Source organism: Aphis gossypii, chromosome X (assembly GCF_020184175.1).
Source record: "Aphis gossypii isolate Hap1 chromosome X, ASM2018417v2, whole genome shotgun sequence".
Taxonomy (NCBI): Eukaryota; Metazoa; Arthropoda; class Insecta; order Hemiptera; family Aphididae; genus Aphis; species Aphis gossypii.
Genome location: NC_065533.1, coordinates 23187136 through 23201696, shown reverse-complemented (window position 1 = coordinate 23201696; position 14561 = coordinate 23187136). Strand labels below are relative to the sequence as shown.

At 29.5% G+C, this 14561-nt stretch overlaps 1 protein-coding gene across 1 annotated transcript; it reads left to right on the top strand.

The window, feature by feature from the left end:
* The first annotated feature begins 11387 nt into the window (after nt 1-11387).
* LOC126552059 (uncharacterized) lies at nt 11388-14289 on the top strand. Its single transcript, XM_050206527.1, has 10 exons — nt 11388-11482; nt 11556-11726; nt 11952-12022; nt 12636-12661; nt 12722-12823; nt 12931-13131; nt 13199-13285; nt 13354-13639; nt 13962-14026; nt 14086-14289. The coding sequence occupies exons 1-10, from the start codon at nt 11388-11390 to the stop codon at nt 14287-14289; spliced, it is 1308 nt and encodes a 435-aa protein (XP_050062484.1).
* Nucleotides 14290-14561: the final 272 nt, after the last annotated feature.

The window sequence follows — 14561 nt, the reverse complement described above, 5'->3', positions numbered from 1 at the left end:
ATTTAAAATGAAAACGAAAAGAAAAATAATAAAATGTTTATACACTTGTAATACTTTTAAACTCACTAAAATTTTTAAAGACGCGCGTAGACGTGTACAACGGCTTAAAACGTACTGAAGAACTGTTGGCTTTTTTAAAATATATATAAGACGAATTTAAGTTGGCAGTGGGAATATTGATACTTAATTGATATTACACTGTACGAAGATACGTCCGGCAGAAGGTAATAATATCGGCCATTAATGTGTTTGTCACTTAAATAGGTATTTTAATATCATTAAGTATATCACATCCTGGCGACTCGATCGGTTATTAGTATATCGAATAATTCTAATGATAGGAAATGTATCTTATTGTCAAACACTAATGTCCAGGTGGTGTGTGAATATTTAATTGAATACGGATAATAAACCTATTATTGTCAATACGAGTAAAGTGTCTTTCAATATAAATGGCGAGGAAGTCTAAATTTAATAACATTTTTGTATGTTATATTATTTTTCTAAAATTATAAGTGGAGACTATACGTTGTTAGAGTATTTATATATATCGTTCAATGGGCGGCGGCAATAATAATAATGGTTTTTGCAAGGTATTGTGTGATTATTGATATTTATTTGAATAAGGATACCTATTAAAAGTCCATGACATCCTGGCGACACGTGCGATTATTAAGCTATTAGTTTTCATAGCTATTAGTTAATTGAATAAAGGATTTGGCAATAGAGTACTAAGTATGCAGGTGCAAGCTATTAGTTTTCATTTATCGATAATATTATAATATGTACATCTAAGAAATGTCTCTTAACATCAACCGCGAATAATATTTTATAGTACAGTATTCTATGTATATTATTCAGCGTGTATTTAAATATAGCAGTATATTGTTCAATGGGTTAGAGTCGAGGTGGGAAGGTGGTAAAATGATACGCTCATACCCTCCCGTTCGATTCTAACGCAGAATATTATATTTTTAAATATATGATAACTGATAAAAATAAATGATTGATAACATGTGATAACAATTTGATAACTGATAAATGATTGATAATATGTGATAAGCCACGCTGTAGAGGGTGGGATGTGGGTGAGGGGGTACGTCACGTACGTAGCGGCGGCTTTGGGTGAGGGTGAGGGTGAGGGGGTACGTAGCGGAACGGGAGGCGGCGGCTGCGAGGGTGAGGGGCTCAGGCTCAGGCTCAGGCTCAGGGGCTCAGGCTCCAGAACTGTCCATTTTATACTACTTATACGTATTGCGGGTTGCCTATATGAGTAATTCATACAAGTTTGGGAGGAGCTGTGTAGTTGTTGCCTATACAGGCCATGCCTATCCTTTTACATGTAAATTTAAGGGGGAGGAGGTTCTATAATCCCCATTTTACACCTACTTATGTTATTTAATAATTTGTTGTAGGTACCTATTTATTTTATTATTATGCAATAGATACATTATATTATCTTAAATTTAAATGTAAATAATACAATATTTTTTATAGAATATAATATGTTAGTTTAGTGTTCTTATAGTAAGTTAAGACTACCACCACAGTGTTGCCAGATTTTAAAATTTGAAGATCGTACGAAACCTTCAATATTATCGTATTTTCGATCAAAAGATAGCAAAAAAATTTGCTCGGACCTACGGTCCTCGCATTTTCTTATCAAAAAAACATACACAACACATATCACAAACAATCTCTTCAATTATTATGTATTTATTAATATTTCACAAATTTAGTGCACTAACTCAAGCCTTAAATGATATAACAAAATACAAATGATGATTGTACATAACAAAAAATACTTATTAATTACTTAATACAAAACAAATTTAAAAATATTAATAACAGAAAATAAATATAACTCTATGTTCAACTCACTTTTAACTTTTAAATTATAGATTAACAAAAGTAATTTCATCGTCATCACTATTATCATCATTATTGCTGTATAAATTGCTGCTTGTCATTAAACTGTACATTTTTTTGTTGGTTCAAATTTACAACAACCAGTTTCTTGCATGTGTGACTAGAATTAAGGAGACCATTCAATGAAAGGGTTTGTAATCTATTACGTGATTTAGTTTTAATAAGGTTTACTTTTGAAAATATACGTTCACATGCAACATTTGATTGAGGCAATGATAAAACTGTAAGTATAAATTTGGAAATGATTTCAAATGGAAACTCATCGTCTTTTTTAAACATTTTAAGTTTTATCCAAAAGTTTTCAACATTAAGTTGTCTGAGATCATTAATTACTTCTGGATCTAAATCAATAATACTTAACTTTCTCCAACCATCATCAATTTCTTGAGTGTTATTATATTTTTTTATTATTACAGGAAATTGTTGAATAAACGGAAGTAATGTAGATGAACGATTGTCACTTAAAACTTGATTAGGATTTAATTGTCCCAATGAATGGAGAATAGGATTTTCAAAGTCAAATCTCATTTTAATTTGTATACAACTAGTTATAAGAAATTTTCGGCACCTCTCTAATATATCCTGTACCATACTTTCATTTGCAATTATATCTGGTTTATTCATCAAAGCCATAACTTGGGATCCTAAATAAATATCTTTTAATGGTAAAAAATAAGCGGAATCTGAAGGATCTATGGAAGTCGGATTATTGCATTTTCTCATATAACTGTATAATAAATCTAAGTACAGTTCTTTCATTTTGTTATAAACTAAACATAACACTGGCCGATCACTTTGAAATAATTTGTTAAGATTTACAAATTTTGGAAGAACCCACTGTAGAAAATTGAAAATATAAAATATTGAAGGATCGTGTAAAGTCTTATAAATTTCTTCCGTAGATTTTAATCTTTGTTCATACCAGTTAGAAGTGAAAAATAACTTTAATGCGTTCCATTGCTCTACTATTCTAGTAACAACCATAAATAACGACAACCAACGCGTTTGTGATGGGCGTAAGATTTGGTGTGGTGAAACGTTGCAAAATTCCTGAAATTCTTTAAATTGACAAATTCGCTTACTACTTGACTTGAAGTAATTGAAAATGTTATGAGCTAAGTCTTCACATACTCTGGGCAACGTTTTACAAGCAGCACTTGCACACAGATGAAGGGAATGGCAAATACATTTTTGTATAAACACTCCTGAAAAAGAAATTTTATTTGGTATTTATTACGATAGAAAATGTATTTGACATATTTACTGTATTTATTTACCTGGCATATGCTTTTGGAATCTAGATGAAACAGAATTCCAAGCCCCCATCATGGCATTACAGCCATCAGCTGCAAATCCTTAAAATAAAAAATAATAATATGAAACAAAAATAATAAAATTAAGATATATTTATTATTACATGAAGCAAAATATACTCCTATGTGGATGCAGCCACAATAGAACCTATAATTTTATAATATGTATATATGTTAAACAATAGTTTTGATACATCATTATTTTTTCAAAAGTTAATACTGTACTATAAAAATAATATTATTTAAATTATCTATCAATAATTTAGGATATGAAAATTAGTAATTAATGATATTATTCTGAAAGTTTATTACTTAAATGAATAGGACCTACTAAAAATAAAATATTTGTTGTGATGTAAAAATGATTTATCTTTTATTTAAATTATCATAGAAGTATAAAATATAGAAAAATTAACATAACTTAATTTACACTATAAAACAACTTTTAATATGAATAATGTAAATAATTTAATATTTGACCTAATTATTTAAAAATGATAATTAAAACATTTTAATTACCTATTATATTGTCCAAAGGAACTCCCGTGTCAATAAATGCCTTAATTACTTCATCAAAAATTTTTTGAGCTGTAGCACCTTCATTTGCACTGTCAGCATCCTTAAAAAGTTGAATCAGTTTGAAAAACTTAGTTTGAAATTTGTTGTTACTTTCTTCAAAATATTTCACACAAATACATAAAGTTTTGAGGCAGCCGATATCAGTACTCTCATCAATAATTATACTGAAACAGGTTGATTTCAGTATATTGATCAAATCTTCGTTATAGTTTTTTCCTATGACATTTACTACAATTGATGTGGCTTTTGTACGACTGAGGTTCATACCATTTGCTATTTTAGAATCTGGAAAGGCTTGTTTGCATACTGCAGTTAAATGGTTCATAAGGTTAAATGACAAATTATGTTCACTTATAAATCCACAGAGAAGTATCTCTGCTCTTCTTGTTTGTTCAATTTCCTTTAATTACTTTGATCATTAACAAAATTACCGATTGATTGTTGTCGCGTTCCAGTTGAACGTACACAGCTCAGATGTTTTTTTGACAACGCATGTTTTTTTAGTACAGACAACTCGGCACACATATCAGACATACAAAGTTTACATTTTGCCATAAATTCGTTGTTATGTACAGCACATAACCAGTTACTAAACTTTGGATCTTTTAACCAATCGTGTCGAAATTTTTGTTTTTTATGTTCTGTCTTTTTTGAGCTCTCTCCTCTCCGACGTTTCGTATTTTCAGGTGTTCTAGCTCTAACTGGATCATCAGGATCGTCATCCGATATAGTAAACATTTTATTACACGCAATTATTACATAAGTTTGTTTGGCTATATTTAGTCTTTACACTAATAATTTTTACTCATGAAGTCATGACTCATGATAAAACAAAATTTACTTTATCTGTTATCATGTTTTAACTGTTAATAATCTAAAATGGTGTGTTGTTTTATCTTCATACTGGAAAATATTTGGAGTTTCTATAAATAGATACATTTTTTTTCATTTCGATAATATATTAAACGTTAAGATCGTATATTTTCCATTCTATCGAAAGGTTTGGTGGGGGATCGTACTGAAGTTAAAATTATCGTATTTTCCGATCCAGATCGTACCATCTGGCAACACTGTACCACCATAATTAGTTTATAATATGTACGAAAAATCCGTACATACGGCTATACGATGTATAGGATATACGTATTTAAAAATGTTCATATTTGTTTGAAATTATAATACGGATAAACGTCATCATATAATAACGTCATACGTACGAATATAAATGAAGTACGAAAAACATCCGTATATCCAATGATTCGTATATCTAAGTTTCGTATGGTTGTACAAAATACCAAATCATATTCGTATACGAATAAAATGTGTACGAACGATCTTATGTACGAATAATATTCATATTGCGTACAAAATAGACCCCTAGCTTTTGCTCCGCCGTGTGTCCGGAAAGTTAGCGACCTTTGCCTTGCGATCAACTTTTGTATCTTCTTGTGTCGTGTGACAAGCCGGCTTTGGTGTCCTTCGTGCCGTTTGTTGTGTCCGCATAACCTGAGCCAAGTTCGGTGTATGAAAGTGTATCACCAACTTTCGAGGACGTTTCGTTGGTCGTTGCTGTGTGCGTTCGCCTGGCACTTAACCACTTGGTTAGTATTTAGATACACCTTGCATCAGACCTCACCAGCTGTCAGTGCGGTTATCGTTTTTCGACGCGTTGTCGTCTCGCTCGTGATAACGTCGACTTGCCACCTTGCCACAGTCAAGATTTCGTACAAATCGCCGGACCCCGCCGACAATCAATTCCGTGATAACAGATTATATTATCGTCAGCGCATCGTACGGTCGTATTATTATTATTATTGTCGTTAATTTTGTTTATGAGTTTAATTATTATTTTATTATTTATCGTATATGTGGAGACGTCCACCATTTTATTATTTTATAATTTATTATACTATAATTACTATATTTCTTATATACATCTGTCTTAATTTTTTTATTCGAGCAATCGGTTATAGATCTGGTTTTGATATTAGATATATTATATTATTTTTTTTTTTTATACTATTAACACATCTTATAGTGCAAGCCATCAGGGCTAACTAATTATTAAGAGCCCTCTTGGCGAACACTAATATCGGTGGACACGTGGGTATACATAGAACAATAAAAAAAATAAAAAATCAATTTAACTGGAAAGGATTAAAAAAGACGTTATAGAATACATAAAAATTGCGAATCATGTCAAAAAGGAAAAGTTACAAAAAAAAAGTAAAGCAACCTATGCTAATTACATCAACAAGTTCCGAACCATTTAAAAAATATTTTTAGACATTGTAGATGTTAACCTAACCTAACTTGGGCTGTTAGTCACTACTTTATCAGGAAATACGTATATATTAACATTACAGGATGACTTAACCCGTACTAGTCACTTCGGGTCATTAAGACCCGATGTCTCTTATCATAAATGCTATTTTTAGATTCAATTTATTTGGAATCAACGGAATCTCCCGTAATCTATTTTTCCTTCTTTATCTATCATGTGGAATGTTAAATTTACCATGTATTGATTCTGATATCAGTTAAGTCATAATTTTACCCGAGACGACCGTTTGTGCACTTCAGATATAAGACGAGTGATCCGACACGACTATTAGTGTACCGTGGATATTAGACATGCGACGGCGTGACTGCGAGAAGTGATTGTTTATTTAACAAACACGAAAGAAAAAATTAAAAGAAGAATATTTTTGAAAAATCTAGCCAAAAGTCTTACACTTGATCATATAATTTGAAGAGGAAATAATCTTCACATTTTACGTAGTCTTCGACAAAAAATATGAATATATTTGGATAATCTAGGAATCAATAAAGAACAGATTAAAGTAACTGATGAAGTCGACAATTCAAGGGATTCTAAAAAACGTAAGAGGTGTCATATTTGTCCGTGCATAAAAGACAATAAATACAGTGATATTTGTAAGGTATGTAAACAAAATATTTGTAAAATATTTTCGGCTACTGTTTGTTTGCAACGTGAAGAAAATATTTAAATTTTACAAACAAATTTTATTTTAATTTAAATTTTACATTTATACTTGATCTAAATGAGATAAAAAAAACAGAAAGCATTTTTTTTTTTTTTATGTTATTTCATTATTTTATAACGATTATTTTTATAAATAAATATTGTTTCAATTATTATTATTTTTTCAATAAACCACAAGTGAAGTAAAGGATTTATGGATTTATGATATAAAGTTGTTTTTTATTAATAAATTAGTCTGAAATTCGAAATTATCATCATCAGGTAAGAAATAAAAAGAAACCGGTCAATATGACCCGAAGTGATTGTCTGTGTACCTATTTTCAGGTGACTAGTTACGGGTTAACTAAATATTCAATGAGGATAGCATTACCAAATCACCAGGCTAATACTATTGCCGAAGCATTTGTAACAAATTTCGTATGTACACACGGCATACTACAAGCCATATTAACTGATCAGGGCACTGATTTTTAAGTAAAATATTCACCAAAGTATGCAAATTATTACAAATAAATAAAATAAATACTAGCCCATTTCACCCACAAACAAACGGTAGTCTAGAAAGATCACATAGGACGCTAACAGAGTATCTAAGGCACTACGTAGACAAAAAGCCCAACAAATGGGATGAGTATTTACCTAACGCATTTTTCGTATACAATTCTACAGAACATACGTCAACAGGTTATCAGCCATATTCTTTATTATTCAGGAGACACATAGAAATACCAGTGAAATTATCTCACGAACCAGAACCTAGATATAATAATTATGACAATTATTATTTTGATTTGAAAAAAAAATGTAAGAATCGCATAAGATAGCTAAGGAAAATTTAATGTAGAGAAAAATAAAATCTAAACAAATTTATGATATTAATGAAAACTCTACAGAGATACATGTGTAGGATTAAATATTGTTAAGAGATAAAACACAGAAAAATAAATTAAATCCATCATGGAACGGTCCCTATTAAGTAACGGACGTATTAGATAGAGAAAACATTGTAATATTAAGAGGGAGAAGGCACGTAACGGTGCACAAAAATAATGTTAAGAAATTTAATGAAATGAAATAAATTTTAAATTGAGTATAAAATTATATAAGATTAAATTAAAAGAAATAAGTAGGTTAATAAATTAAAATATATACATGCATAATTAGAATAAATTTTTAAGATTATAATAACATGCTTCCCGCTTCAGATGGCGTTGACTTAAACAAAACCGTATCGTATTTCAAGGCTTACCCAAGAGAATGGGATGCATTTTGAAAATCAAGGGCCACTTCGTTCTAACTCTGATTGGAAATTACTCATATATGTGAAATTAGATAATTTCAATTGACGTACTAAAGACACAATGAACTTTTACGAAATAACTTTAAATGTATGTAATTATTTAACAATAGCATACGAAGGTTTATTTAAAACTACTTGTGACAACTTTAAACCAACATCTAACAGTCTCGAACAGGAAGTGTCTAGGAAAAGATTTTATACATTACAATCGATACTAATAATAATAATTTAAGGAAAACATCATTATATAAGTGCTGGAGGAGAGGGGCCAGACCGAGCACGGTTGGATACGTATGTTATGGGCTATGAGATATCTATAAGATATCTACGAGATATCAAGGCTAAGTTAGTATGACCATGCCTCATGTCGAGGGTAATGCGGATGCTACTATGACCATGACACGTGTCGGGATAGTAAGCGCACCAATAATTATAGTGCACTAATGATGCATTTGAGATGTATTGTACATTCTCAAATTCGTGTCCGAATTTGCAACAACAACTACAAGAACACCTGGTTCCATCCAGAAGACTACGATTCGACGCAAACAAGAGACGCACCACAATATATAAGGGAGCCCAAAGACCAGCAACGGCAGATGTACCAAAGCTATCAACAACTGAGCACTTTCACAACACTCAGTCACTTATTTTGTTTGTTACATGTATTTAATTTATATGCAATAAAGACATTATTCGTTATTAAGTTTAACTTTCATTCAAATTAACCATTTGGATTCAAATCTGATACTGGCACGCAACACGTCCGTGATATTATAATATCAAATGATAAGTAGGTATATATTGTATTCGATCGAAATGGGTACAGGGTAGTTGTCAGAAAATGATTAGAATGTTTAACCACGTATTATACCGATGAACCAGCAGTGATACCAACGTGAACAAAAATCATCCCAATAATACTTACAGTCGACATCACTGATGATAAAATTTTTAGAATATAATATTTAATATTTTTTTGGCACTATACCTTAAAATAAAACTATGTATTATGTAATAAATAATACAATTTTTAATACATTTAAAAATTGAAGACCCCAGTGCAATAACTAGTTACGTCCATTTTTAAAAATTATTCAGGAAATGAAAAAAACAATCTATAAAATTGGAAACTTAACCAAAAATTAAAAACGTAAAATTATTTTTTTTGTAAGAACAAGGTACATCACTCAAACCCATTTCCAATGGTTTACGTTTTATATTCATGATACTATTTAGAAATAACTAAAAAATTATGATAATTATATTTATAATGATTGCAATAACCAATTTTGTTTTTGGACGTAACTGGTTAATGGTTATTACAGCCAACAAATTATTTTATTGTAGTCAATAAGTACTCTATTATAAAATATTATTATGTATTATTAAATAACAATCATATTATTAATTTTAATGATAAATTGATGTTTTTATTTAAAATATAGATTTTAATGTTATCAAGTTATTTTTTAAATAAATAGTTCACTAGAAATTATGTCATTAGAATAATATAAGCCACCCTATTATGTTATTAAACATACTCCCCTTTAATGTACCTATTATAGGTACCTACAAAATGGCAAAATAAGTACTAGTAAATTTAAAAGTTGCATTGCTTTATTAGGAAATAAAATGTTGAAAAAATATGTAAAGTTATATAGTTATAATTTGGTCACTATACAACTAAAACTTTTAACAATAGGTTTGTAATATTACTATAAACATAACAGAATACAATTTAAAAAAAAAAAAAACATAAGTATTAAAAATGACTTTTTGTTGAGTATAACATTATAAGAAATATTAAATAACATTTTATTATTTTTAGTTAATAATAAAAAAGAATCTCTTGATCAGTCTTAAAATATTGATATAATCACATTAAGTTACTAGAAAACTAAAACTTTTAGAAATATTATTATAAACATAACAAAATAATATTAAAAAAATATATATATATTAATAGTGAATAAATTGTGGTACATATTTGGAAAAGGTCTTGAACGTCCTTAGTTTATCTGGTTTTATAGGCAATATTTTGTTATAAAGTTTTTGTGTTGGATCTGGTAAATCAAGTGTAGCTGAAGGTTTTTCTACAGTTATATGGTTTCCTGTTAAATTAGTATTTACTGCTTTACTGACTAATAATCCTTCTAATGAATAAAACATACATCTGTACAGCATCACCAGCTGGGACATGTGGTAGAGGCATATTCTACTGATAATCATAAGACAACACCTCACAATTTTTATTACTGGAAATTCCCTATGTAGAAATTATAGTATAATATAGAGTAAAATAAGTTTTTATTGCTGGAAATTTCCTATGTAGAAATCATAGTGACCTTTTCATAGTTAATCATAAAATATAACCAGTGTATAATTATTTGAGTAAACAAGATTTAGTCTATTGACAGTCACTGAAGCGTCAAAGTGATATTAAGTATTATAAAAATAAATTCTGTTGACATTTATAATTTCTGTTTTAATTAAAAAATTGAATGTATACATCATGGCTTTTAACGGTGTTAATGAGCTTTTGGATCATGATTACTTACAAAGTAGTTTTACTCCTCAATTCTATATTATATTTATAATACATTTATATATATTAATTTAACTACGTGTTTAAGTACTTAACCACTAATATAATTAACTATATTTATAAATTAATAATTTTGCATTCCTAATTTTACTAATTATATTTTCCGTTTAATATATAGTACAAAATTATACCAATCATAAAGTAATTGAGATTGGAGCGACTATTAAAACTATTTGACTTTGGTGTACTATTAAAAAAAATATCATAAAAGGTCATATTCAATCATAGAAAAAATTAATTATTTTACAGACAATGTTCAGTTTTGGCCAGTGGGTGAACAGCCACAATCATATAGTTTGGTACCAGGTGTTCATTAACATCAATATATTATTAGAGACAACCTTGGATTTCTTTACTATAAATATAAAAAAACAGAAGAAAAAGTGTAAGTAATAATATCTTTTATTCTATTTTTTAAACCATTTTGTGTTATCATTTGAAATTCAGAGTTAAATTAATAAATTATAAAACACTAATAATATAATAGTTACAATTCGAACATAATTATGTAGTATACAAATCTTTTAATTTAGGTACTTAAAATGTGAAGAAATCACAAATAAATGCCCAGCAACTGGATCAATTTCTCCTGATACAAATAATAAACATTTTCAACTGCGGAGGTTACATAACCATGAAGTAAATATAGAAATGAGGAAACTCCGAAGTTCAATTGGACATCAATGTATTCAACAAATTGCTCGGCCATACTCAGCACGATCTTTATACGTAGAAGCAATTGTTAGGTAACTTTAAAAATAAAATAGACTTTAAAATAACTATCACATACCTATACAAAATAAATGTTTAATACAACAGCCATCCTGAAGGAGCTGAAAATTATACATTTTTGCAAGCAGCTGAAAGGATGCGGCAAATACGAAAATCAGTGTTCCCTTCAACACCGAAGAATCTGCAACATTTTAATAATTTATTACAAATGGATAGTAATAAACATTTCACTATGTCGTTTCAAAAACAGCCAAGTTTGTAAGTATTTTCACAACAATACCTAGTACTATATAACAATTACCTACCCCATTGGTACATAATATACAAGTTAGATTTTGGTAGCATAAGTGTACTATGTGTAAACTTGTTTTAATACAAAATAATAATTTAATCATAGTCCCGATTTCTTATTTGTTACATCATACTCTTAGTTAATAACTGTAGACACACACAAACTTTAATTTATTGGGTTACATACCCAAGATTTCAAGATTATCAAGGTCCACTCATAGTTGATGGTTTATTTGTCGGTGTACTATTCTGTAACAAACATCGTATTGAGTTGACACGGTCGTGTCGCACGAATACCTCGATCTCACCCGCTAGACCCCCTTGCCTAGGTATCACCACTCGTTCGATAATCAATCGGGACGCCCGAGCGATTAATCGAACCAGTTTCTGAGTCGGCGATGAGCCCCGAAGATCCCGCGGCGTGGGTGACGACCGCCGAGAGCTTCGGCGGCGTTTGTCTGTTGTTAACCGCGCGTTAAGACCGATCTCCGCCCGCCGCCGTCTTTACGCTGTCCGTGCATTTTCCGCGACTTTTTGCGAACGTCGTATTTTTATTTATTCCTCTGTTCGCGACAGTGACTTTTTTTTATATATAAAATATATATATTATTATATGTATATATTCTTTTATTTCCGTCGACTTTGTTCCGTCGGGATACTGATTTTTGTGTGAGCTGTGTCTTCGCGCATTAGTGTTATTATTATTATTACGCATTATTATTACAAAAAAAGGACGTCTGTTTCTTTTCTCTTTTATTATTATTAATATCATTATTATACGTATTAATCGTTCTATAATATTATATACACTTGTTGTTTTCTTTCGTTTCCTTTTTTTTACTATTATTTTTTATATTATATTGTGCATCGTGACAGAGTCAAATCAAAACGAATTACATAATGTAAGTTATCTAGTGTGGTTGAAGAAATAATAGAAAACTTGCTAAAATATTCATTTCTAGGTTACAATATCTGGGTGTGACGGAACTTTTAAGATGGTTCCCAAAACATTGGATAACAACTGCTATCAATTGTTCACCTTTCAAGTGATTCATAGAAATGCTGTAAGTAATAAATTGTACATCACATAATAAATCATCTTGTTTTTAACATTTTAGGTAAATACTTAAATAATTAATATTAATACAATTTTAACTATTTATGGTTTTAGAGTTTTCCAATGGTATATGCTATACTTACAGGTAAAACTGAGGAAATATATGTAGGGTTATTTAAATATGTCTGTAATGTTTTACCACTACAGTACGATAAATTGACTATAATCACGGATTTTGAACTTGGACTAATTAATGCAATCCGATTAGTATTTCCAGAAAGTAGTCATCAAGGATGTTATTTCCATTATTGTCAAGTAAAAATTAACATAATAAGTTCCTATACAAATTATTAAAAATGTATTTTGAATGTTTTGTCTTAAGTCAATTTTACGGTACCTGAGAAGTAAAGAATCAGGAATGTACAATTTGGTAAAAGCCAATCCTATTGCTGCCAGAATTTTTAGAATGGTACTCACCACATTTTAATTATTTCATGAACATATTAAAATAAAGCAGCTTAACCATAACTATTACAGGTACTTGCTCTGCCGTATTTACCACCTAATTCAAATAATAATAGGATTCCCAGCATGTTAGATGGCTTCAATTCTATTATCATGTATATTGTACAACATACTGAGATAGCTGAGTATTTCTATGATTTCATGTACCAGTATGTATTTGGATATTGGTTTGTAAGAATGCGACCAGAAGCCTTCACTATATTTGACAAGGATATTAGAACCAATAACTATCTGGAGAGCTATCACGCAGCTCTTTTACGGTTTATTAAACCTCATCCCAAAATATGGGAGTTCATGGGTATAATTTAATTTATAAAAAAAAAAACGGTTGTGTTGGTTTGTGCAAGTTTTTGTAATATTATAGATACACGTGATATGCATGTATAGTTATGTTTTAATTACAATGTGGGAAAGAATTTATTTTTTAGTGGCTTCAAGATCTTTGAAGCAATGTACAAAACTTCTCTATTATTGTTTTTCCTCTTATTTGTTGTTGTTCATCTAAATAAATAAATGTGTAGGTTACTTATCTATGTGTGAGTGTTCATATATGTAATTGTATAAGTAAGAAGTAAAAAATTAAAATTAAACTTACAATTCTTTATTTTTGAATATTTAAGGCCAGATAAGATTTCTAGAAAACCAATACAACTTGGAATTCAAACAAGTCTCTCAAAACTTGAATGTAAATAACATATAAAGTCAACATATATTTAGGAACAACTAAAAAAAAAATTTTTTCAGATCCATTCTTGTAATTCTTCAAGGGGTAGAATTAGGAATAGAAATACTAGTGAAATTAAACGGTTCATGCAAGACTTGATAGAGGATGATGCTCCTGATCGCATTTTAACATTTTTAAGAAGGGCAGGTCATCAGGTTAATGGTTACATAGCTCAACAAATTGGCCCATATCCTGGTAATAAAAATGTTATAGTAATTACTTAACTTCATACATTTATCATTATATTTTTCAGATAAACAAGAATTGCTACTCAATGAAGCTAACAATTCACCAATTATAATTATAAATTGATATAAATTTTTATTTTATCAACTTTTTTTAAACCTAATTAACGAGTCATACTATTATTAATTGAAATGAATTATTATTTTACTAACTTTTTTTAAACTTAATTAATGTGACAAATTTTAAAAATTATCCTATCAAACGTAAACCGTGATTTTTATATATAGGTATGCACATATTTTGCAATACT